At 37.2% G+C, this 27,320-nt stretch overlaps 1 protein-coding gene across 5 annotated transcripts in view; it reads right to left on the reverse strand.

The window, feature by feature from the left end:
- The window catches only part of phf14 (PHD finger protein 14), a 259,027-nt gene that overhangs the window by 161,876 nt on the left and 69,831 nt on the right, over positions 1-27,320 (reverse strand). For 4 of the 5 annotated variants that reach the window (XM_073054151.1, XM_073054154.1, XM_073054152.1 and 1 more), the window contains exons 5-12: positions 22,216-22,390; positions 19,864-19,975; positions 18,941-19,078; positions 11,759-11,905; positions 9,624-9,894; positions 7,327-7,433; positions 4,689-4,784; positions 1,499-1,602 (exon numbers count right to left, since the gene is read on the reverse strand). In XM_073054151.1, the coding sequence (XP_072910252.1) occupies positions 1,499-1,602; positions 4,689-4,784; positions 7,327-7,433; positions 9,624-9,894; positions 11,759-11,905; positions 18,941-19,078; positions 19,864-19,975; positions 22,216-22,390 (1,150 nt within the window). The remainder of the gene's footprint in view (positions 1-1,498; positions 1,603-4,688; positions 4,785-7,326; positions 7,434-9,623; positions 9,895-11,758; positions 11,906-18,940; positions 19,079-19,863; positions 19,976-22,215; positions 22,391-27,320) is intronic. The other variant, XM_073054153.1, reaches the window with a different exon arrangement.

Here is a 27,320-nt window from a genome sequence, read left to right on the forward strand (position 1 = left end):
TGGGGAACAGTGACCTCAGAGAAATAAGAACTTCAACAAAGGGCTAAATTCAAGTCAAAGGCAGAAAGGCCTTCAAATGGGACCACCTCCAAACCATCTCTGGAAAATCTGTTCAGATACTTTTTGTCTGCTCAACCTGCGGAAGGATCCTGTCTTATCAACAAGCTGATGATATTGTGAACTATTTCCTCAAGTTCAAGAGGATAGCCTGGATATGGCAAAGGACAGAGGAGGAGTGGGCCTGCCAGCCAGTGCCATTACTGACAAGCAAAAACTCTCAAAGCCTACACTGCAATGGATGAAGAGAGGTCCAACAACTATCCTGACCTGAAGGAGGTAAATCTGATTATCTCAGCAAATGCTTCCATTCCACTACTCTACCACCAAAGGAGCCGCCCACTGAGAAGTATCATCGCTTGAAGGGTCTCTACTGCTGATGACTGAACCCAAGCAGGAGGAGACTGGTGAAGTCATTGTTCTGGAACAGCTGCTGCTATTGCTTCCTCCATACACCAGAACACAGTCTCAGAGCAGCAGCCAGCAGATGGACTCATTGCTGCCTGACAATGCCCACAAGGTGGTGCCATCGGGGTATTCATTCCAAAGCAACAGAGACTAACATTCCAAGGGACTCTCAGGGGAACTCTGCAGAACTGGAGAGTGGGAGGAACAAGGGCAAAGAACCTTTGGTAGGTTGTTATAAGACTTTTATTTGTTAGCATTGTTAGAAGCCAGGACATAAATTCTCTGTGTGTCCTCTTAAGGCACAAATTGTCAGGTATGTGCTATGTACCAAGAGTGGAAGCGTGTGCTGATGATGATTATGATAATATCTGTAATGATTGTGAGTTTGGTAATGGGAAACAAGCAGAATGTGTGAAGAAAGAGTCTATGTTTATAATAGTCAAAGTTAATGGAAAACCTATTAAAGCTATAGTAGATTCTGGTAGCTACTGTTATTTATGAAGAAAAATTGCACCCCTGCTTTTGGAGTTCACTACAGTCACACAATACCTATCTACTGTGTCCATAGAGATTGGAAGTTTGACCTACTGGCAGAACTAATTACTGAGATGGATGATCATAACTACTTGATGAAAGTGGGGGTGCTGGAGAAACTGCCAGTTGATATGACTCTGAGGAGACTCCAGTCATTTTCCCTTTAATCAAAATCCACGTATCTAATGTACACAAATAATTTATTAATCTAAGATTTAGACTTAACAATTTGTCTAGCATTAACTGTTGCTTGCACTAAATGGCTTCAAAATTTATTCCTTTATCTGCATATAGACTGTTTCTGAACTGCCTGTGAAATGTCTAATTTTATTGAAATCCTTTTGCCACAAATTTTGATCATTCATCTGTATTGCCTGCACTGTCAGCCTGAATACTCACCATATCCTGGATCATTTTCCTGGACTTAGACACAACCATACAAAATACACTTAACTGTAGAGAGTCAATCATAGTCAAAACAAGCAGATAAAATTAATACCTGTACAATACTGCAGGAGGTGCCATTGATTTTAAAGTTCCTCCATCCTTTTTACTCGGTCGTCTTTCCTTAGGTGTACGCAAAATCACAGGGAAATTCAATTTCTATCAATTTAAAAATATTTTAAGATAACAAGAAAATCAATGCAAAATTATCACAAGACAGTGTACTGCAATCTCATATGGTTATATAGCAGTATACAGTACTATGCAACTTATAGGGACCCTATGTTTTTTAAATACATTTTGCATCAGAAGTTTAATTTTGTTTTCTGTGTTAGTGTGTCAGTTGAAAAAAGCAAATTTTAGATTTCCAAACATTCATTTTCCAAAAAATTAAATGTTGGAGAATGTTTTACATTTAATTAAAGAAAGTAATGTATTAAATAACAGTCCACTTTTCAAATAAAAACTTGATTACTTTGTAGGTATATAGCCCAGTGCATGATTAAACAAAGACACCAAACAGGATGTTAATGATCAATGACATAATGAGCTGAATGAAAAAACTGATTAACTGAAACAGAAATGAGTGTAAAAGGAATCAAACTGGCTGAAGGACAACCAAACTAAAAGGTGAGGGTGTGGCAGATGTGACAGTTTAACCTTTAAATCATCAATTCTTACACCAGACAAGAGTAAGCATAGCAACAAGATACACAAAGTGGTCATTTTGCATCAGCAGGGTCTCTTCTAAGCAGAAATTTTGCCGCAGACAAGGGTTTCAAGATGTGCTGTTCAAGCTCTTCTGAAGAAGTACAAAGAAATTGCCAAGAATAAGGACAAGTAACTCAGTGGTCAGCCATGGACACTGAGCGCAGCAAACGAAATACATCAAACTGATGTTCCTTCCAAATCGGAAGAAATTCAGCATTGCTAGTCACTAGAACCTAAGTACACCCCTCTGCAGTCTGGAGAAGTCTTGTCCAAAATGGTCTTCATGAAAGAGTTGCTGCCAAAAAGCTATTCCTCCAAAGTGGAAACAAAGCTAAGACACTTACCTATGCACAAGAACACAAGGACTGGGGCACTGGGGCAGCAAGTGCTCTGGAGTGACGAGTCGAAATTTGAAATTTTTGGCTTAAACAGGAGGCAGTTTATCCAAAGAAGAGGTAGAGAGTGCTACATGGCTGAAAGTCTGCAGCCTACAGTGAAACACTGCAAGTTTGGAGGTGTATTTCTACAAATGGAGTTTGTGATCTGGTCAGAGTTAATGGAATCCTCAATGCTGAGAAGTACAAGTAGATTCTCATTCATCACCCATGAGGGAGTCCTCTGATCAGTCCCATCTTCATTCTGCAGCAGGACAATGACCAAACACACAGCCAAGGTTTTCAAGAGCTAATTCAGCCAAAAGAAGAACAAGGAGTTCTGCAACAGATGGTATGGGCTCCACAAAGCCCTGATCTTAACATCATTGAAGCTGTCTGGGATTACCCAGAGAGACAGAAGCAAGTGAGACAACCAAAGTCTGCAAAAGAATGGTGGCAAGTTCTCCAAATTGCTTTGAACAGCATACCAGCTTCCATATTCAACAAAGATATAGGCCTGTATGATGCACATTCTCTATCCTTTTTAGGAATTAAAGAAATAGATGCTTCATAAAAGGATTGTGGTAATTTACCTATCAATAAACTAGCCAATTTGCTTATAAAACTGCATGACAACGCATCTAAGAAAATTAATGCAGTTTTAAGGTGAAGGGTGGCTTCATCAAATATTGATTTGATTTAATTTTTTACTGTTTACTGCTCTTTATAGTTTTTTTATTATTTAGAAACCTTTCATTTCATTATTTTTAAAAGCATTTTTGCTTTACAGATTTTTTACTTGTGCCTAAAACCTGTACAGTACTGTACATATATTATTTGTGGAAGTTAAATTCTAAAGAAAACAGTGGTTTGAATCTAAAACACTTTTATGTATAAACAACATAAAAATTTTACAGAACAATTGTTTCTACAAGTTTTCAAAGTGATGACCAAGGACATGTTACTTTACAGGGGGAAAAATAGCAGTTTGACAAAAGAATATTGAAATAGTTTATTTTCCACAGCACCACTATACATTGGTGCTCTATAGGTTAATTAGAAAAATTATCTTATTGGACCAAACTCCCTGCAAAACAGGCAAGATTCTCTTTGGGTTTCCACTAATCTGCAGCATGCTCGCTTCCGAGACAGCAACCATCTATCAAAGTCATTTCACAGTGGCCCTGTGGGCTTGCATCTGTTCAGCCAACTGGAAAAAAAAAGTGTCATGCAAGCTGTGTAAATGAATCCTGCTGCTGCCAATGCTACTGCATGCGGCTGGAAATGTACTAGGTCTAGTTGGCAGTTGTGCTTTGTTATTTTCTCACTTGGCATAAAGCACCAAAAGTAAGATATTGCATTTGATAAGCAAAATCCATTTTATGCATTGCAGATGGAACCTCTCTCTGCATTAGTTTATGGTATCACAAGACAACCAAAGTACCATCTGCATCTAATGCAAACGCTTAATTATCCTTATTGAGAAATCTTCACTAATAAATGCAATACACTCACCACAAAATCACCATTTAAAAGACACAGGTTAATTTTTTATTGCAAAGTGCTATTAATGCTTTATCCTCTGAGATTTATTCATTTTCCATAAACTTCAGTAATAATGTTTTTACATCCAATTTAGATTTATTAGCCCCTCAACTAATTCCATATTCATTGCAATTCTAATTAACTAATTCACTCCCTCAAAATATATTAATTAAAATTATGAAAAGAATGAAAAGATAACCAAACTGCATTACGGAGTTATAATGCCTTTAACTTATGAAAATACAGAAGAATTGAATGTAATTATTTTTTCATGAAGCTTTCTTTGTTAATCAAAACAATATGGCTGAAATTAGAATATATTCATTGGTGCTACAGAACATTAGTTACAGCCAGTATTAGAGCACAACTGAAAAACAAAACATGATGGGTTGAATAGGGGAGTCCGGTCACTGATACATAGCAGGTCAATCAGTAATTGAAAATGGAAACAGACATTCTGCAAAGAAAAATAGCAGTTTCAACCTATAAACAAAACTACATGAATGATACAAGAAGCAGGGCTTTCATCATTACCTCTTGTACTATTTTGATTTAACTGATGGTGGGATGAAGGAAACACTGTTTAATGCAACAACATAGAATATATCTACTAACCTGTCCAACTATACTACTGAGTGTACTCCACAGCATTTGTCCCTCTCGACGTAATTTACCATTCTTGTCTCTCAGGTTTTCTAGAGATTCAAACAACTGATGGCAAAGTAGTATGTCAGCAAGGGAAATAGTGTATGGAATTAAAACAGAGAAAAAAATTAAGTTAATATAGGTCTGCTTTTTCTCTTATTGTCAATAGGAGGCACTCTAAACTTAAAAGTGCATAATCTCAGCAGAAAAACATAATAGAAATTCCCTCCAGTTACCAATACTACTGAAGAAAAAAAAATGCAATGGATTCAGAACAGCAGCAAAAGTTCACAAAACACAAAACTAGAGATCCATTAAGAAAATACATTCAATTGAGAGATCATACCACACTGACGTACAAGAAGCAGCCTAAAATGTAGAATGGTTTTGAATGTCTGTGAAAAAGCAACAAGCAAGTTCCGGTCTAAAGTATGATTCCGATACACAATAACTTCTAACTTCACCAATGCCATACATTTCCATGCAAATAAAATCAATGTGCTTATTCAGGTCTTCCCCTTAATAGAATTCAAAAGTGCTATCTTAGGGGTAATCTTGATTTGAGTTTTATTTGAGAATTTCAGGTTTTAAGGCCAATCATTTACAAAACTTTCAGAATACAAATACTCCAATTTTTTATCTACCAACACTGAAATAATATACTTAGCTTGTTTATTAATGAAAGCAATAGCACAATCTCCAGATTTATCTTATAGGTTCCTTATTCTGTGTTAATTTGTCTCTGATATAATCAAACCTAGAACATGCTATTGCACAATGATAATAATATTAAAATATATAAAGACACAAGAGAAGGAGGAGCTCAATGGGTCAGACAGCATCAATGCAAGGAAATGAACGGGACTGATGAAGGGTCTCAGCCCACAATATTGACTCCAATTTTCCAACACAGATTGTGCCTGACCCACAATTCTTCCAGAATTTACTATGTTGATGAAAATACATCAAGATCTTTTTTTTAAAAATCTACCTAACTTGATCTGAAGATATGAAAATATGCATAGTAACGGCCAGAATTAGCTCATAATGCAATAACTATTTTTTTAAATCACAAGTATTTCATCATTTACAGAGACAAGACATTCAATCCCAGACTTCAAAAATCAAAGCTTTTTACCATAATAGGGCATATATTTTTTAAGAAAACCCAGGTAGACCACCATGATGAAGTCTAAACCTTGTTGGATAGTTTGGCGCAGATTTATGGACAGAATATATATTTGTGCAATGTTTAATGCAAGTAATAGTATAACATATCACTATAAATACAAACATTTGAAAAATGTTTGAAAAATAATGATAAAACAAAGCTTTAATAAAACAATATATATTCCTATAACTTGCCCCATAAATGCACAGGACAATGTATTTTGTTTTCAGGAAGTATTGTACCTAACATATGCTAAAAAACTACTTGGTACAAGACATTTCATCTGATGTCATGAGTGAATTTGACAAACTTCACAGCTATGTCATATAGCTACGGTATTTGTAAAAACAAAAAAAGAGATTGTGCAGGGGTGGAAGATCAAATGATTAAAATAAAAGTTAGTGCCGATGGAGGTATTTCATTCTAGTCAATATTATGAAGTCTCAACTGCTACAGTATAGAACAGAGAACCAAGCATTTTTACTCTGTCTACTGCAAGATAGTATTCATGTCTTTATCATAATATTTATAAGAAACCTTTATCAGTTATTCAATCACATATTGTACAATGCTGTGCGTTTCCGCTTGGAATTAGACATATTTAAATTGACAGCTACTGCAGGTTTTCTTTAAAGGGGAAAAAGATAACAAAAAAAAAGTTAACAGTTTAACTTGACATAATGGGCTGTCTTGGAGTTCAAACTGACTCTGTCAAATGTTAACCTAAAAATACACAGTATGTGCATATAAGTGACCTGTTGCAGTTTGCTTCGTTTTTCTCGCTCCCCAAACCCAAAGAAAAAAATTGACTGTATCTAATTCTACATATAGACCAGCATACAGATAGTATTCTTAGGATTGAGGACATCTATGAATTCTGTAGCATTCTGTTCCTCCATGGTGGCATAGAGATTAGCACAACGCTATTACAGCTCGAAGTATCAGAGTTTAGAGTTCAATCCAACATCAAATATAAGGAATTTGTATGTCCTCCCCAAGTATTGCATGGATTTTCTTCAGGCGCTCCGGTGTCCTGCCGTAGTCCAAAGATTTACCATTTAGTAGGTTAATTGGTCATTGTAAATAGTCCAGTGATTAAATTAGGGTTAAATTGGTAGTTGTTGGGGATTGTAGGGTGGTACAGCTCGCGGGGTCAGTAGGGCCTATACTGCACAGTACCTCTAAACAAAATAAAAAACAAATCTATCTTGATTACAATTCTCTCCCAGCTAATTAAATATACAGATAACTCACACATTATGGCCATTCAGTTAACAGAAATTCACCCTTGCAGAATTAGTAAATAACCATCCACAACCCAAAAATTAGAGATATTGGATAAAATACATTTTCCAAGAACATAATAACCACCCCACCCCTTCATGACACAGATCCAATTGTACTAAAATAAGTAGATACATAAATTAGCAATCATACCTTGTTGTATTCTACATGAAGAGATTCCTGCTCATTTTGAAGTTTATCCTTCAAGTTCTTTTGTTCACAAATATTCTCTTGTATCTGCATCATCCGCATGTTCCTCTCTGCAAGGAGGAGGTAAGATGAGAATGTGAGATGTTATTACATACAAAACTCAAAATTATACAGTACGTGTATCAGCCCTTTGGCCCAAAAGCATTAAGCCGAATTAAACCAATCCCTTCCTCTTGCTCGTGATTCATATCCCTCCATTCCCTGCATCCTTGTTTCCAACCAACAGCCTCTTAAATGCCACTTTACGGCAGATTCTGGTTGACTAGATCATCAATTAATCAGGGGAACAAATTATTTGGGACAACTGTTAAACAACAAAAAAAATCGAGAAAATGACTGGGATTACTTATGTGGGGCACTATGCTGCTTAATTGGGACAGGAGACTGTTGCCCAACAATTTCTAGCTACTGTCTGCCGCCTGCATTTGTGTGGTCATTAGACACTGCATTAGAGCAAACAGTTTTTAAATAGTATCAGTAGTGTGTGTTAGTGTTCAAAAAGCAGTGATTTTTGGCCCTGACAGCGAGAAATAAGCAGCAAGATAATTCAGAATGGTTTTGCTCACTGCAGTTTCATGCATTGAGGCTTGGAGATTCCAGAAACAGCCAAGAGTGAAAATTAAACACTTCCACTTGTTCAGCGAGTTAAGAAATATGAAAAATTTGAAGGTATCAACGACCATCTTGAATGTTACAATGAAAATGAAGATTTGGGGGATGCAATTGTTGAAGGCGTTGTATGAAGGCAGTCCATTATCTACACTAGGTAGCTGCACTGATTTTGTTCATTTAGTCAATCAAAAGAACACAGCAGCATACTATCAATAACTACTTAGAACTAATACACAGTCTTATGGTCCTGAGGTAGTACTTGCAGTGCTCTAATTTGTTCTGAATTTAATTTAAATACATAATTTGTTACTCGGTTAAACAGTGGTTTGTCTTTTTTGTTTACAATATACAATTTCCATGTATCTTCGGCTATTTGGGACAACCGTTTAATTAGAATCATAGAACATTACATAACAAAAACAGGCCTTTTGGCCCTTCTTGGCTGTGCGAAACCATTTTTCTGCCTAGTCCCACTGACCTGCACCTGGACCATATCCCTCCATACACCTCTCATCCATGTATCTGTCCAAGTTTTTCTTAAATGTTAAAAGTGAGCCCGCATTTACCACTTCATCTGCCAGCTCACGCCACACTCCCACCACTCTTTGTGTGAAGAAGCCCCCCCAATGTTCCCTTTAAACTTTTCCCCCTTCACCCTTAAGCCATGTCCTCTGTTTTTTTTTTCTCCCCTAGCCTCAGTGGAAAAAGCCTGCTTACATTCACTCTATCTATACCCATCATAATTTTATATACCTCTATCAAACCTCCCCTCATTCTTCTGCGCTCCAGGGAATGAAGTCCTAACCTATTCAACCTTTCTCTGTAATTCAGTTTCTCAAGTCCGGGCAACATCCTTATAAACCTTCTCTGCACTCTTTCAATCTTACTAACATCCTTCCTGTAATTCGCTGACCAAAACTGCACACAATACTCCAAATTCGGCCTCACCATTGCCTTATACAACTCCACCATAACATTCCAACTCTTATACTCAATACTTTGATTTATAAAGGCCAATGTACCAAAAGCTCTCTACCTGTGACCTATCTACCCTACCCTATTCTACCCTATCTACCTGTGACGCCACTTTTAGGGAATTTTCTATCTGTTTTCCCAGTTCCCTCTGTTCTACTGCACTCTTCAGTGCCCTACCATTTACTTTGTATATTCTACCTTGGTTTTTCCCTTCCAAAGTGCCAGAATGTACTGGTCCTGATGTGTCCCAATTAACCAGAATCCACTGTTTCTGCAATTTACCACTACCAATAACAGCAAGTTCAAAGAACCTACCACCCTGTGGGAAGAACTTGCCTCGTACATTCCCTTTAAACATACTCTTTCTCAGCATAAAGCTATGCCTCCACTATTTGACATTTCTTGTTTCCATGTGTTATATTAAAATGTATTCTATAGCTTCAACTTCCCAGACATAGTTGGTCAATTTACACAATGAACATTTAGGTTTGACCATAAATTAAGACTCATTAATTAAACCCCAGTCTTTAAGGGAAATAAAATGTTTCAGCCATTTTGGGAAGTAAAATTACATAGACTTTTCTCCCAAGAACCAAATAATTTATTTTTCCACAAGAATTTTATTCTGTTTCTTTTTGTGTTTGTTTCCATACCAAGATAATAATTCACAAAGTCAGCAGTCAAGGCTGGTTGTTTGTGCTTTCTCCTGCCATCTACACTGGAGCTGGTATCTAAAGTGTCTACAGGGAAAATGTCGGTGCTAATTCCCATCAGTTCAGCTTTCCGCATAAGTTTGCGTATCACTGAGGCACTGCTGGTGAGTGGTCGTGGCAACTTCTCCCTGGGAACCCATGCATTGGGTTTGGTGCTGCGAGCTAACTCCACTTTAGCACGATATTGCTGTAGCCTTGTAGTAATGCGAGCCTAAATATAAGAAAAATTTTAAATATCAAAATATTGTAAAGGAAATAAAAGATTTTGATTAGCAGACTGATATACGATAGTAACAGAACTCAACATGAAAATGTACCAAATGGTGTCACAAGCAAATTTATTGGCATGACATGTTGTCTGTCGGTTTTAATTATTATGATTTCATTTCTAAGATTTTAAAATGATGGTTCCTCAAATTTTTATCAGTTAGCTCATGTTAAAATTGAGATAGAAACTGGATTCATGATTTTCTTTTAAATGCTCCCTAGGCTGATGCACATTAAAGATTTCAGTAGTTTAATCTCCTTAGATCACATTTTAGTGCACATAGTTCAGGGATGGTCTGCCTCCCTAATCATCTCCTCTTCTGCCTTTGATCGTCACACATAATTCTACTTCAGCACTTCTCTGACTAAGATACCCTTCCTATTTTTCTTTCATTTTCGTACAACCTTGAAAACATTTCTTTCTACAGGAAAGTGGTGGCTAAAGCCCAGTCTATCACAGGCAAAACCATCCCCACCAGCAAGCTTTGCTGTCTCCATAGGTGTTCTGTGAGGCTTCGATCAAAACTTGCAGCTTTGAGGCGAAGAAGCCTAGTTGACTCCATTTCTTGCCAATCTTGCTGATTAAAACAACAGAAAAGATTGAAATCAACGAGACAAGTGTGGAAGGCGAACAGGTGTTCAGTGCTGTCTAGCAGCTTCTTGTTTGCTGCTGCTGGAGGAAAGTGCCTTTGTGTGACGGTCTATCTCTCCCTCGGTTTGCTGCTCCTGAAGGAAAGTCGCTGCATTCGTATAGTTTGTCTCTCCGTCAGCACTTTTGGAGGATAGTGCTAGTGTCCTGGGTCTTTGTCAAGGCTTAATCCACACGGTTTGTGGACTGGACTCTAGTTCACATTATGATGTGTCTCTGACCACTCCTTTTTTTGTTGCTATTTTGAGTGATTTTGAATTGGGGCAGTCTGCAGTTAATAAACGCTGAGCTAAACTGAATAAGCCTGAACTCTTTCAATTTTGTACTTTAATATTCTGTGTTTTTCACTCTTCTTTTTGTTGCTGTTAGCATGATTTGTTTTATTTTACACTTGAGGGGGTTCCATGGTTTTCTTTGTTTCTTGGCTGTCTATGGAGAAGATAAACCTCAAGAGTTGCACATTGCATATATTCTTTGATAAAAAATGTACTTTCAATCATTGGAGTTTGTGTTTTTCTGTCTTACTGAGCCAGACCGAGAATTTTTTTGGTGCATAGTTACACATATGATTTTGAAAACCTCTCCATTCATATTTCCAATCATCTTAATCCCAAATACAATGTTTATTATCACAAATGACAATTGATTTACATGATACAAATTTCTATCTGATCATCTCCCTCGACTGCTTCCCTCACTTACCCCATCTTATTGATCCTAGGACCTAAGCAGTGAGCTTGATTCCATTTTCAGGAAACCATGTATCTGACCTCTAAGGTCTCTGTTCTATAATACTCCCCAAGACCCTCTCTCTCTATGAGCAATGAGTCCTCCAAAAATTATTGCCAATGATGTCATTACTGATTTTTTTATATTTATGATACAAGTTTCTGGGAATGACAATTGACAAACTGAACATACTGGATGAATATTTTATCATTTCTTACACATATAAAATGCACATTGAAATTCAGTGCAATAAGTGCTGTATGCTGAGGTTTGAAAGAAAGTTGGCACAATATCGATTTACTCCTGAAACGCAATATATTTTCAAATTCATTGCTATTGCAACATGGTGTAGATATTACAAAATACACATCTGCTTTGTTTTTCACATTTAATGCTTTTACACAGTTTGGCATAATTTTGTCATTCATACCTGAGCTTCGGGGGCAACATGCTTGTCTCGCTCTTGCAAGGTCATTTTACAGTATGACTGCAAAGCTAAATAGTTCTTTCGTTTCCACTTTCTGTCAAATTTGTCAGCATGCTGTTTGCAATATGCAAAAAATGGATCAGCTATATCCTGTATCAAAAAAACAAAAACAAAAATGTAAACACGAGGAAATCTGCAGATGCTGGAAATTCAAACAACACACACAAAATGCTGGTGGAACACAGCAGGCCAGGCAGCATCTATAAAGAGAAGCACTGTCGACGTTTTGGGCCGAGACCCTTCGTCAGGCCCGAAACGTCGACAGTGCTTCTCCTTATAGATGCTGACTGGCCTGCTGTGTTCCAAAAACAAAAATGTTCTATTTATAAGGAAGTTCTTTAAATCTTTCCACCAGCCTGCTTTGGAATAGATAAAAAGGGTCATGATGCTTTATGATCCAATTTCCAATTTCTTTCAACGATAGTACAAAAAAATTCAGACCTCTGTACAAAGCAGCTGGTTGGAATTTGCAGAGCGATGCAATTGCAAGATACTCTTACATTTCATAAGTAGGAATTAGCATTTCTAAAAATTGAGTATGCATTGAAATTAGGAACAGAACTTGTATCATGTTTTCTTCAAACATCAGTTTGAAATGCATTGTAATAACCTGTTTTAATATATTCCTGTTGAAACTGTACCTCCTCTTAACACAAACACATACAAACGCTCTCTGCAATTTAATCTCAAGGCAGTTTGTAATTAATCTTTGCTGTTTGTCTGCTCATAAAGAAATTATTTTCCTCACTTCTCTCCCATCAAAAAGGCCTTAAGGCAAGGTACTACTTAACAAAGAGTCAAACTGATAAACACCTGGATATAGGTGATAATCAGAAGATTAGCAAACATGCTTTATAGGGGAAAACAAGCAAAGAATGATTTAAGATAGCTTCTTTGACTGTAAGAATACAAAGGGCAGAAGAAGAAATGCTCCATCAGTATTGAAGCTCAGATTACACCAACTATTTTGAGTTATGAAACTGAAATATAATAGAAAATTTAAATAAGGTATTGGCATAAAAGAATCTTAGAATACAAATTCATTCATTATTAAAAAGAGCAACTCAATTCCATAAAGCTATACTGTATCCATATGTGCCATTTGTGCACATAAGTTTGCTTCTGATTGAAAAGAATTAAAAAGCTGAGAACTTAAATATTTTGAAATTTATCGAACCTTAGTTAAATTACACTCAATTTTTCTCCATAGTTTATCTCTTTATTGCAAATCAGATATAATGGGCAATGGTGGAAATACAAAAAGGCTATTTCCATGGAACTGAGAGATTTGTTAACCATGAGGAAAGAACAAGCAAATCTGGAGTACTTTTCTCTTAAAAGTAATAAAGCATTTCAATGAGACAGGCAAGAAAAATATTTGCACCCTTGGAATGGTGAAGATTAGCAGGCATTGTTTTAAGACAGTCATCAATGAACCAAGAATTTAAGACAGCCTGCTTACTCATCGTGGAATACGTTAGCCCATGGAATAGTTCAAGTAATTAGTAGAAATACACTTATGGAAAAAGCTAGATAAGTAAGGAATAAAAGAAGTGTTAGTTGAACCAGGCTAGTAGGGCAACAAGGAAATATGCGGAGAGAAGTTTCAAAGACTATTTAAAGCAAATGGCCAAGTTCCACTTCTCAAGATGGCTTGAGGAACATCTTGTCCACAAAACCATCAACTAAAGCAATACCCAATAAGTATCTGACCCATCTTGACTTCTGATTTAGCTGTAAATAGTTCCCTATTCTTGTTCCTATTTCCCCATTAAAATTCAACAAATACATAACATCACCCCATGTTCACCAACACTACTATCATTGCAACTATTTATTATTTTGCTTTCTTCCACAGAGGCTGCATAATATGCAACTTTAAAAACTATCACCTTGTTTTTAGCCTACTATCACAAGCACCATTACTTGGTAAATTAGGTCTTCATTTTCACAAGAGCACCAACATGCATAAAATTATGTGCTTATCTGGCTGAGCTGAATCCATGTCCAAGACTTGATACAATCAAGTTATAGTAGACCTAAATATAAAATCCACCATGGATTTAACCAGCTTGCTTCAGCATCATTAATTTTTGACTCTGTAAAAGACATTAGGCTCTCTAGGTGTTACAACACGACACAGCAGGTCCCTTTGGCCCATGATATTTGGTTGACCTATATAAACCTACATCACAATCAAATAACATTTCCCTTCAACACAGCCCATTACCCACCATGTGGCCAAGTCTCTTAAATTTCCCTATTTTATCAACCTCTACCACCAACCTTGGTAATGCGTTCCAAGCACCTACCACTCTGTAAAAAAAAACTTCCTCTGACACCTCCTCTAAACCTTTACCCTCTGGTATAGGCCATAGCCTTGCTGAGGTAAAATGCAGTGGTTGTCAACTCTATCTATGCCTCGCATAATCTTATATACATTTATCAGGTCACCTCTCATTCACCTTCGTTCTAAAGAGAAAAGCCTTGGTTTTTTCAGTCTTTCCTCATAATCCATGTTGTCTTCAAGGGTAACATCATAGTAAATATCCTCTGCACCCTCTTTAAAGCTTTGACATCCTTCCTATAATAAGGTGACCAGAACTGAACACAACATTTCAGTGTGGTATGGTCCAACGAAGGTTTTTTTAAAAATCTGTGACATTACCTCAAGGCTCTTGAACTTAATCCCTGACTAATGAAGGCCAACATACAAATAGGCCTTCTTAATCACCCTAACAAGTTGCATGGCAGCTTTGAGAGATCTATGGACTTAGACCTAAAGATCCTACTGTTCCTCTATACTGCTAAGAATCATTCCATTAACCCTGTACTCTGCCTTCAAGTACAATTTTCCAAACTGTATCATTTCACACTACTGAAGATTGTCTGCCACATCTGCTCCTAGCTCTGCATCCTATCTACATCCCTTTGCAACCTACAACAACCTTCCAGCTATTCACAACCTTCTTGTCATCTGAAATCTTACTAACCCAGCCATCCATTTCCTCATCCAAGTCATTTATAAAAATCACAACGAGCAGGAGCCCCAGAATGGATTCCTGAATAATATCATTAATCACCGACCTCAGGCAGAATATGCTCTATCTACAACCATCCTCTACCTTCAAAGGGCATAAAATCCATACAATCTACATCCACCTCTCCAATTTCATCAATTTTCTTTGTTATCTCCTCAGAAAACTCAACCAGGCTCATGAGGCATTATCTGACCATCACAAAGCCATGATGATTATCCCAAAGCTTCGCCAACTGCTCATAAATCCTGTCCCCAAGAATCCTCTCCATTAGTTAATAGTGACTAAAGAAAACACTCCTCCAAATGACGTTGGAGATAAAATGGTAAGTAACACTTATCCCACTAATCACAGTCATGCATTAAAGAAAACTGAATCCTCAACAGTTTTTTAAAATTTAAATAAGCCATTTTTCACAATTAGTTTTAAAGATCTGCAGCAATTGATCACGTCTTGGCTTATTTTAATGCTGGTCAGCTGATTTGTACCAGATTCATTACAGTACACCTCAGAAATTGGATACAATTTAAATCCTAAACAGATGCAATGGGTGGAAACTTAGCTTTCATGCTCAAGCACTTTGCCACTTTTATGGACAGGGCCTTTATCAAGCAGAGTTCAATGAATTAATTTATATAGTTAGAGACACTAAGTACTGCACAATATATTTATGACTACTTTTAAAGATATTCAATATGCTTATGCCTAACAAAGCAGCCATAGTTCCTTATCTGATACCAAAGTCTTCAGGTATTTCACGTTTACATTTTCTTTGACTCCCAATTTATACACACACTCCTGCTAAAAATGGTGCGTTGCAAATAGGTCAGCAGATTTTAGCTATGCCTCCAATAATGATAACAAGTTATATTATACCTGAAACAGGCCAGAATATGCTGCTTATTTAAAACAAATCAACACTCACCTTTTTTTTTTAAAGTATTGAGACCTGACCTAAAACCTGATAAGCTAAAATTGCAAAACTTTCATTTATGGCAAACACAAGCAAACAAATCATCTACAAGTTTCATTAACTCCATTTCAGATACATTCTTTAGGTTCTCCAAGCACAGTTGTTAAAACTTCAACTTCTAGGCCTTGAGAAATTTGCTGAATAATATTACATTTTATCACACTAAGTAACCACAACAGTACATTGATGAAAAATAATTTAATTACTTTCTTTCCAGTTTCTTACACCTTCCAATTTTTACTTGTAAATCCCCTCTATTACTTATAATTTTTCCACCTTTTATAATATCGTCCGGTGAAACGATGTGACCTCCAAATTAGGTATGTGAATGGGTGAAATGGTTTAAGATAAGTTCATTATTTTACAGGCACAGATGGTTGCATGGTAACATGCAAACAGTAACAGAAGCATGTCTAAAATAGGGCAGGACTGGACATAACTATTCCAGGATACATGATGTTCAAGAAGTACTGTGTAGAAAAGAAAGGAAAGGTAGTGATATTGATTGAAGAGAATACTACAGTGCTAGAGAGAGAGGAAGTTGCAAAGGGGTCAAAGATAGAAATGGTTTGGTTACAGCTAAAAAAACAGTAAAGGGAATATTACTGGCTATATTCAATAGCACACCAATAAATCAGAAAGATACAGTTGCAAGAAAAAGTTTGCCAACCCTTTGCAATTACCTGGTTTAATTACTTATGAAGTGTAGTATGATCTTCATCTAAATCACAATAATAAACAAACACAGTCTGTCTAAACTAATAACATACAAACAACTGTACTTCTCATCAGTACTGAGTACACTATTTAAATAATCAGTCTAGATTCAAAGAAGTATGTGGACCTCTGGGGTAATGCCTTCTACAGAAGTTGATGGAACCGTGGAGGAAGGTTCAATTACAATATTTAATAGGTATTTGGGCAGGTGTTGGGACCCCAACTCTTTACAATCTATATTAATGATTTGGAGAAAGGGACTAAGTGCAACGTATCGAAGTTTGCTGATGACACAAAGATGGGAGGGAGTGTAATGAGTGCAGAGGACATTGAAACCCTGCAGGGGGACATAGATAGGCTGAGTGATTGGGCAGACATTTGGCAGATGAAATATAATACTGACAAGTTTGAGGTCTTGCACCTTGGCAGGAAAAATAATAGAGCAAGTTATTATCTAAATGGAGAGAAACTGGAAAGTGCTTCTTTGCAAAGGGATCTGGGGGTCCTGGTGCAGGAAACACAAAAAGTTAGTATGCAAGTGCAGCAGGTGGTCAAGAAGGCCAATGGAATGCTGGCTTTTATTGCTAGGGGGATGGAGTATAAGAACAGGGAGGTCTTACTGCAGTTGTACTGGGTATTGGTGAGACCACACCTGGAGTACTGCGTGCAGTTCTGGTGTCCATATTTAAGAAAGGACATACTGGCTCTCGAGGCAGTGCAGAGAAGGTTCACTAGGTTAATTCCGGGGATGGGTGGGTTGATGTATGATGAGAGGTTGAGTAGATTGGGACTCTACTCATTGGAGTTCCAAAGAATGAGAGGTGATCTTATTGAAACATATAAGATTGTGAAGGGACTTGATCAGGTGGATGCGGGGAGAATGTTCCCAATGATGGGTGAAACTAGGACTAGGGGGCATAATCTTAAAATAAGGGGATGCCGTTCCAGGACTGAGATGCGGAGAAATTTCTTCACTCAGAGGGTAGTGGGACTGTGGAATTTACTGCCCCAGAGAGCTGTGGAAGCTACTACACTCAATAAATTCAAAATGGAGATAGACATTTTCCTGGATAAAAATGGCTTTAGGAGATACGGTGAGCGAGCAGGTAAGTGGACATGAGGCTAGGTTTAGATCAGCCATGTGATCTCCTGGACCAGTTTTCGATAGCCTGGATGGGTCGGAGAGGAATTTTCCAGATTTTTTCTCCTCAATTGGCAACTCGGTTTTTCTTTTCCCCGGGTGATCACATGGTTTGGGCGGGATACATAATAAAATAAAATGGGCGGCATGATGCCCTGTTGGTTGGCACTGTTGCCTTGTGGGATTCGGTGAAAACTAGAGTTAAGATTGGATCAGCCATGATCTTGTTGAATGGCAGAGCAGGCTTGAGGGGCCGATTGGCCTACTCCTGCTCCTATCTCTTATGTTCTTATGTTCTTATGTACTTGGATACTAGAAGGTTATTAGCATAAAGGAGGCAAATGAGATTAACATAGATGGGCAACACAGTCTGCACGGATAAAGTAAAGCCCATCTCAGTGTTGTGTATTTCTATGATTTTATGATTCAACGTGTTTCTGATCCAATGAGGAAGGAAGTATTGATCAGTCTGGCTCTGCCAATTGAGATGAGTCAAACACATGAAACATTTGCAGGGGAATATCTAAGAGTTAATGATTATAAAACACAAGAGTTAGGTTAGCTTTAGAAAAATTGAAGCAGTCCAAGAAAAAAAAATCATTAGATACAGACCAATTTCTTGGGATGAAGATGGATCTAGCCCAAATAAAGTGGAACCAAAGGTTTACAGGCTAAGCTGTAACAGAACAATGGGTTGTCCTTAAAGCAAACAAAATGTTGCATATAGTAAGCATCAGTTTATCAGAAACTAGCTGAAACAGACTCAGAAAGGAATCAGAGAGCAAGCGAAAATTAAAATAAAGAAGGCAACAAGAGCGTATGAGAAAGTATTGGTTGCCGAGTAGAACCCAGAAGTGTTCTAGGCATAAATCTTAAAACTGCAGAATATACAGTACAATACATTGTGGACAAAGTAATAAATTTGCACATGAATGTTGAGATTACTAATAAGGTACAAAGTAAAGAGAGTGTTTCATAGTAATAAAGGAGGAGAGAGGTGAACTTAAAGTTGGTAAAGCACCAGGAACAGATAACGTCCTCAATCCTTCATTTCTTTATTTAGACAATAAGCTATTTCATTCTGATAATCTCCAAAAAGTAGGCTAATGAAATATTCAACTACTTCCTAAATTTTCTTAAAATATATTTTGATACAGTTAACACAGAAAAGCCCATCATAAAAATCTTATCATATGGGTTTTTATTCACAACTATGCAAAGAACGAAGAAAGGAAGGAGTTCAAGTGTGGCTTCACCTCTTCAGCAGCTGCTTCAGAAAGCAGTCCTTCTCTCTGAGCACAGGTAACATGGAAATATGCTCTACACATACCAGCATCACAACTTATGCAAACTCCAGTTCGAGCAAATCGTATATCTTCACATAAGCTACATTCCTGAATAAATTAGAGAAGAATATCAGTAGGGAATCTTGCAAACAATGTAGCATATAGCCTAACTTGAAAGCTTCAGCAGAAATTATACACCAAACATGGATATAAAAACGCAAACTTAGAACAACTTTAAGGCTTCAGGATGTGAAACATTATTCCACAGAGAAGGGTAAAATGAAGCTAATCATTTAATACTAACTTGACCATCTGTACTGCATGGTCAAAGGAAACAGATTCATTGGGTGCATTTAATATTGGAATATGCAGATATGGCTGCGTTGTTTACTTTTGGTAATGACGCAAAGCAGAAATGTCACAGATCAGGCTGCAGTTACCAAAACTCCAAATATTTCATAGACCCTTAACTTCTAAATAATATACCTTATCATGATTATTCTTTCAACTTTGATATTTCAAACAATGCTGAAGTGAGGTTTCAATAAGAGAAGGCACAGAAACAAGCACAGCACATGCAAATTATCAACATTCAACAAGTTGATCTTCATCCTGAGCCATTATTGTGCATTGCTACTCAATTGCCATTTTCCCAATATGATATGCTTATAGTAATTATACAGTAAATACTTTATTTAAAATCCTAATCCATTTTAACAGTGAATAACTAAAATTTTAAGGAAATTTCCAGATGATGTCAAAGACCCTAGACGGAAAGTTCACTTTGATAATTTTTCTATTTCAACTCCTTTATTTGCCTTAAATCCTCCTACTAGACCATTAGAGCCTAAAAATATAAAATCAGTACTTGCACACAGAAGATGGAATCTTACCTTAGCACCATACTTTGAATAGTTCATTTCTGTAAGAGTAACAGGGCGAAGTTTATCTATATCTCCAAATGCCACACCAGGAACATAAAGAGCACAAACAACGTGAACCCACCTGAAGGGAAAGCACATACGGAGCTTTATTGAAATTATTAGAAAAAAGAAATCAACATAGGAATCACTTACTTTATTCTAACTCAGGCTGTTGACTTTGTTTTTTGTCCATAAAGATTATATTTTAAATACTCCAATCTTTGTGTTTGGCTTGCACCACCTTTTTGGATACAATGATCTGTATCAAACTACTGAGAATGAAAAGATTTTCCATCATAAAGATCTTCTGCTAATAAGTTTAAATGAACAAGTCAATATAAAAAATCTCAAAAAAAAACTTATCATCATTACAGCATGGAAACATAGGTTTGTCCATGGTAATAAAGCATCCCATTTTCCAGTGATTGGCTCATAACGTTCTAAACCTGTCCTATTCAATGCACTTGTCCAAATGACTTTTAAAAGTTGTTATTTCACCTTATTCAACCAATTCTTCTGGCAGCTCATTACACACACATAGCATACGTTCTGTAAAAAAAAAGCGTTGGCCTCACATTCCCACTATGTTTTTCTCCAATCACCTTAAGCCAGTGGCCTCTAGTTGATGATTCATCAAGCCTGAGAAAAAGACTGCCCTCATGGTTTTATACACCTCATAATATCACATCTCAGTTTCCTACACTCTAAGGAATAAAGTCCTAGCCTGTCTAACCCAGTCCCTCAAGTACTGACAACATTCTTGTAAATCTTTTCTGTACTCTTTCCAGTTTAATAACATGTTTCCTATAGCAGAGTGAACAAAACTGAATACAATCCTACAAAGGTGGTTTCATCAGCATGGAGACAGGGTGAAGGAAGAAATGAGTTGCAAACATTTCTTAACTTCACCTCTCAGTTTTTTACAGCCATGGGTTTTGGTATTATATTGATAGGATTGCTCTCTACCTTAACTACAGGCAGTCCGCGAGTTACAAACGAGTTCCGTTCCTGAGTCCGTCTTTAAGTCGGATTTGAACATAAGTCGGAACAAGTACATCTGGTATTATTTGGCGTCAGTTATTCAAACGTTTGTCTTAGTATATAGTACGTATTTTACCTTTCTATGCATATAAAACACTTAAGAAACATATGTATTCCAATAAATAAACCACTACGTTGCCTAGTGATAATTGTAACTTTCATCGGGGCAGGGCCTTTCACATGCTCCATTATTCTCACTTTATCCTTTAAAATTGTTCCGATCGTTGACCAACTGTAGCCTAACGCTTTTCCAATGACCGATGGTGTTTCACCTCTTTCCAAATGCTTTATTATTTCCACTTTATTTTCAATCGTGATCGCTTCCCATCAATGGAACAGAAACACTGCGGGCGGCGGGTCCCGACCTCCACCAGCTCCCGAGGTCCGCTGGGTCATAAGGACCACCGCACAGAATTCCCTGGGTCCTAAAGTACACCACACTGAGAGAGGTTAAATGGGACAAGTGGGGGCTGTGCTGGGTTTGGGTATTTGATCCTCCACAATATTCCGTGTGAGAATTTAAACTGGAGGTGAGTGTTTTTTTTACGAGTTTGCGCTGCGAGCTCGAAATCAACATGGTGCGCTCGAGTGGTCTGTCACTGGATCGAACTCAGGAACCTCCGTTCTTAAGCCCGGCGTTGATCCCACTGCGTCACCAGCCAACCGGAACTTTGGGGGGGGGGGGGGGGTGTCAGGGTGAATCTTGCTAAGAAAAATTTAAGCCAAATACAAAGTTACACACTGTGTTACAACACAGTGTCAATGGTAAAGACCTAAAATGGCGAGCGGCGTCACGATCCAACTTAAAATGGTGGACGGCGTTCTCCTTCCTCGGTTTGTAAGTACAAGTTGTCCGTAAGTTGCACGTTCGTAACTCGGGGACTACCTGTATACAAAATTTAAATGTGCTGGAGTACAAACCTGTCTTCAATCAGTAGCACTAAACCACTGTGAGAATATCTGCCACCATCAAGATACCAATCTTCAAGAAGTTCGTATCCTTTGAATTTGACAGATGGGAGGTTAAACCTGCAAATAGCCAGCCATACAGATGTATATAGGAAAAAGGACAAGGATGACAAAAACTTTCCATCTAATGTTTTCAGAATTCATGAGCAAGTCCTGAGTTGTCAACTAAAATGCAAATGATGACTGATGAAATAAACTTCCAACCCTAAGTATTACAAATTGTAAATTTGGCTAAGTTGACTTAAAATATTCAATCACCCCATATTCTATACATCCTCCCATTTCCCAAGGAATATGAAGATATTTTTTTACCAAAGCGAAACAAACCTTCCAGCATCTGTCTCTTTAAAAATTCCATCTAAGTTCGGGCATAGTTCACAACTGGGTGTCGCACCACATTTGCAAGCATCACAAAACCAGGGTTCTGTCGAGTTTTCAGAGGCAGAACTCATTATGGAGTCACTTTCTCCATCAACACCATAGCAACCTGCCAAAAGGGATAAGAAAACTTCACCTTAAGAATATACTTTTTGTGAACACCAAATTAAGAAGATTATAGTTTTTGTGCCATAACTCCTGTTATAATTCCCATTGACTTTAAGACACAGAAAAATTACAGGCAAAATCATCATTACATATCCTTTAAAAAGACTTCATCCTGAAAGTGAAAAAATATTACTGCAGGATAAATTAATGAGAACAATCACAGCCTTTTGAAATTGAAAGAATACTTCCTCAAATCTTGACTCAAAAACAAATATTCTGTGTGGATGCAATATAAATAAAGACTAAATTATACATACATATATGTATTGTGTGAGTGTGCATGCAGGTTAATTGGGATCAGTGCATTTTGGTTCAATTAGGCTGCGGCCAACAATTAGCCAAAGTTTCATGGAAATAGTTAAGAGGCATAAAAAGGACAAACTACCATTTAACTGAGTTACAAATTATGTATTTAATTGAAATACAGAACAAATTAGAACACTACCAATACTACTACAGTATCATAAAACTGTATTAGTTATCAATGGAAGAATTCATCCAGTGTACGCTACCATGTTCTGCTGACTGACTGTAAATGAACAAAATCGGCAGACACCTAATGCAGACAATGGAGTGCCTTCATATACTGCTTCTGATGATACCATCCTCCAAGTTTCATTTCCATTGTTACATTCAAGATGATTTACCTTCAAATTATTTTTAGTGAAACTGCAGTGAGTAAAACAATTCTGAATTGTCTTACTGCTTACTTCTCGTCACCTATCACTGCTTTATAAACAGAGAAACATGCAACTGACGCTATTTTAAAACTTTAAGCACGGTGTAGTGTCTAATAGCCTCGTAAATCCTTGTCACTGATGCCAACTAGAAACTGGTTTGCAACAGGCTACCATCACAATAAAGCAGCATGGTGTCCCAAATGAAGTCAAGAAACCCTGGCTATTTTCTTGATTAGCTTTTGTTCTTTTAAGAGTTGTCCCAAATAAGCGGCTGCCCTGATTAACATATGGCTCAATTAATCACAATTATATATATTTTGTGGTAAACAGCTAAGCAAATCATTGAGCATATTATAGGACAAAACATGCTTATCCTCAACAATAAAAACCTTTAAAACCATGGCACTAATCATTGCACAAACTTATACTGAAGGTGTATTACGTTGAACTCCGATGCTCCTAAAATATGTTCCAGGAAGTTGCTCTGAGGGAATCAGAGAATTTGTTGTTGCATAAGAGATGAAAAAGCAGAATAAATAAGTAAACTTTATTTTAATGGAATTGCTTTTATATTTTGTTCTGATTTTTATTACTGAAATTGCCAAGATTATTGTTTAGCTCTAAAACTATAGAAACAAATATCCATTGTTAATAGCAGACTTCATTACAAGTTCAATTATGATCCTGTGATCCTAATGTTACAAACCAACATTTATCTATAAAAATAATATTTAAAAAACTCCATTGCTCAAAGAGCACTTCAGCAGTGTTAAAAAACTGTAGTGAAATTGAAAACGTACACTTAAGAATAAAACTCCTCCAGACTCATTGATGCAGAACAGACCCAGTTTCAAGTTAAAATGATGTGTGCAACTTGCATGGAATTGCATTGTATGGAAGTGGTGCTGTCAATATAGCCAAGGAGAGTACACACTGCAACTGCCATCATCCTCTGATGAAGGGAAAACACACTTAGATGTGGGGTTCCAGACAATAAGCCTACTTTGTCCTGAATAGCATGAATGCTAGATCATCACTAGAGCTGCAATCCCTTAAACATGTGGAGCATAAGTCATACACTCTGTTGCTAATGCTTCAAGGACACTGGATACATTGAGTCACTTATTTCAAATCTGACATGCTCTTGTAGCCATGGTTTTTGTATGGTTACTCATACATGTATGGAGTTTCAAATGAACAGTGATATCCATGATGCTAATAGTAGGAGACTTAGTAATGGTAGTCAGAATCAGAATCACTGATATGTTGTGAAATCTGTTGTACCCTTAATACCACTGAATGTCAAGTAAGGTGATTAGACTTTTGTTGAAGATGGCCACTGCCTGACAAATCTGCACTGCAAATGTTACTTTTCATTTATCAGTCTATTCCAAAACATTGCCCAGATCTTGCTACTTGCAGGCAATGACTGCTTCTCTTGCTAAAGGTACAAAGAGAATTAAACATTTCACTATTTTACACTTCAGGTAACATTCTATGTTCAACATAACACAGTCTCTCCAATTCAAATATTTCAGTAAGTATTATAACACAGAATCTTAAATGCTCAGCGTGCTTAAAAATGCTATCTGTCATAATGGACCAAAGATGGTTAAAAAAAAAATAACTGTTTCCAGTGGAATGATTTTAGAATGAATTATATGCAAATGTACAACTTATCCCAAAACTATAGTTAACTTGACCCCAACTGTGATGAAGAATATGGTGTAGAGATCCAGTCACTAAAGTTCATCTTCTGCCTAGGTAGCCACTACAACAAACAAGATTTCTTTCATCAGGACAGGTCAATTTTAAACTCAGTTTTCAAACTATATATATTGCTAAGTTTTCCACATGAAGAAATAAATCAGACAAGTACAGTGGCATGCAAAAGTTTGGGCACCCCTGGTCAAAATTTCCATTACTGTGAATAGTTATGTGAGTAGAAGATGAACTGATCTCCAAAAGTCATAAAGTTAAAGATGAAACATTCTTTTCAATATTTTAAGCAAGATTAGTATATTGTTTTTGTTTTGTACAATTTTAGAGTGGAAAAAAGGAAAGGAGCACCATGCAAAAGTTTGGGCATCCCAAGAGATTTGAGCTCTCAGACAACTTTTACCAAGGTCTCAGACCTTAATTAGCTTGTTAGGACTTTGGCTTGTTCACAGTCATCGTTAGGAAAGGCCAGGTGATGTTTTAAACACCCTGACTTCTCAAACCTGGTCCTAACAACCAACAGCCATGGGCTCCTCTAAGCAGCTGGCTGGCACTCTGAAAATTAAAATAAGTGATGCCCACAAAGCAGGAGAAAGTAAGCAAGATAGCAAAACGTTTTCAGGTAGTCGCTTCCTCAGTTTGTAATGTAATTAAGAAATGGCAGTTAACAAGAACAGTGGGGGTCTGGTAGACCAAGAAAACTTTCCAAGAGAACTGCTTGTAGGATTGCTGGAAAGGCAAATCAAAACCCCTGTCTGACTGCAAAAGACCTTCAGGAAGACTCTGGAGTGGTGGTGCACTGTTCTACTGTGCAGCAACACCTACATAAATATGACCTTCCTGGAAGAGTCATCAGAAGAAAACCTTTCCTGTGTCCTCACCACAAAATTCAGCGTCAGAAGTTCACAAAGGAACACCTAAACAAACCTTATGTATTTTGGAAACAAGTCCTGTGGGTTGAAGAAGTTAAAATAGAACTTTTTAGCCGCAATGAGTAAAGGTATGTTTGGAGAAAAAAAGAGTGCAGAATTTCATGAAAAGAACACCTCTCCAACTGTTAAGCACAGGGATAGATCGATCATGCTTTGGGCTTCTGTTGCAGCCAGTCGCATGGGAAACATTTCACTGATAAAGGGAAGAATGAATTCAATTAAATACCAGCAAATTCTGGAAGCAAACATGACACCATTAGTAAAAAAGCTGAGATTGAAAAGAGGATGGCTTCTACAACAGGATAATGATCCTCAAAATCCACAATGGACTATCTCAAGAGGCGCAAGCTGTAGGTTTTGCCATGGCCCTCACAGTCCCCTGACCTAAACATTCATCAAAAATCTGTGGATAGACCTCAAAAGAGCAGTGCATGCAAGACGGCCTAAGAATCTCACAAAACTAGAAGCCTTTTGCAAGGAAAAATGGGTGAAAATCCCCCAAACAAGAATTGAAAGACCCTTAGCTGGCCACAGAAAGTGTTTACAAGCTGTGATACTTGCCAAAGGGAGTGTTACTAAGTACTGACCATGCAGTGTGTCCAAACTTTTGCTTTGGGCCCTTTTCCTTTTTTGTTATTTTGAAACTGTAAAATATTGAAATAAAAAAGTAATCTTGCTTAAAATATTAAAAGAAATGTGTTATCTTTAACTTTATGCCTTTTGAAAGTCAGGTCATCTTTTACTCGCTTAGCTATTCTCAGTAACAGAAATTTTGACCAGGGGTGCCCAAACTTTTGCATGCCACTATATGCTAAGAAAGTGTAAGTGAGAACCACAGGAAAAATTTTGCCAGCGTAGTTATCAATATACATATTCTTCATCTTTGATTCATCGAAACCCTGTTTAGCAACATCCCTACTGCCATGAAAAAATACAAATGAAGCTGAGGAGGTGCATTGTGGATAGCCAAAGTTCTCAGATATGTGATAGAGTTGCATTCTTCACACGGTTTCAAATACCTTGGGTATTGACCAAAAACCAGTTAAGTTGGATTTCCTACTTCTGTAGTTCCACATGGAGCTGATGCAAGATCATATCTACCACAGATCATTCTACAAATCTATTATGTGTCTGTACATACAGTCTCATGAGCTTCAAAACTGCTCTGACAATGGTCATCCTAGTAGCAATAAGGAGCAATCTACCGTGATATTACATGCATTTCTTGTGATCACTATCCTCTGTTAGAGACAGCTCTACCCCACTTGTAGTCTGTGGGACAGAGTTCCCTCTCCCCATGAAGAAGTGATCATTAAGGAATGGCAACATGAGAAATACTCCACATTCAAGAAATTCACTCTATACTATGTGCTTTCTTACTTGCAAGGGAAATCAATAGCCTTTAAAAGTTCAATTAATGATTGTTCCATGCTAAGTTAATCCACAAAAGACATTTCCCTCAATGAAGAATACTGAATGCACTGAGAAGGCAACTTTGGGTAATTACTGTAATAGTCATGCAGAAGTAACAAATTAATCT

The sequence above is a fragment of the Hemitrygon akajei genome, chromosome 8 (assembly GCF_048418815.1).
Source record: "Hemitrygon akajei chromosome 8, sHemAka1.3, whole genome shotgun sequence".
In the NCBI taxonomy this organism is placed as follows: Eukaryota; Metazoa; Chordata; class Chondrichthyes; order Myliobatiformes; family Dasyatidae; genus Hemitrygon; species Hemitrygon akajei.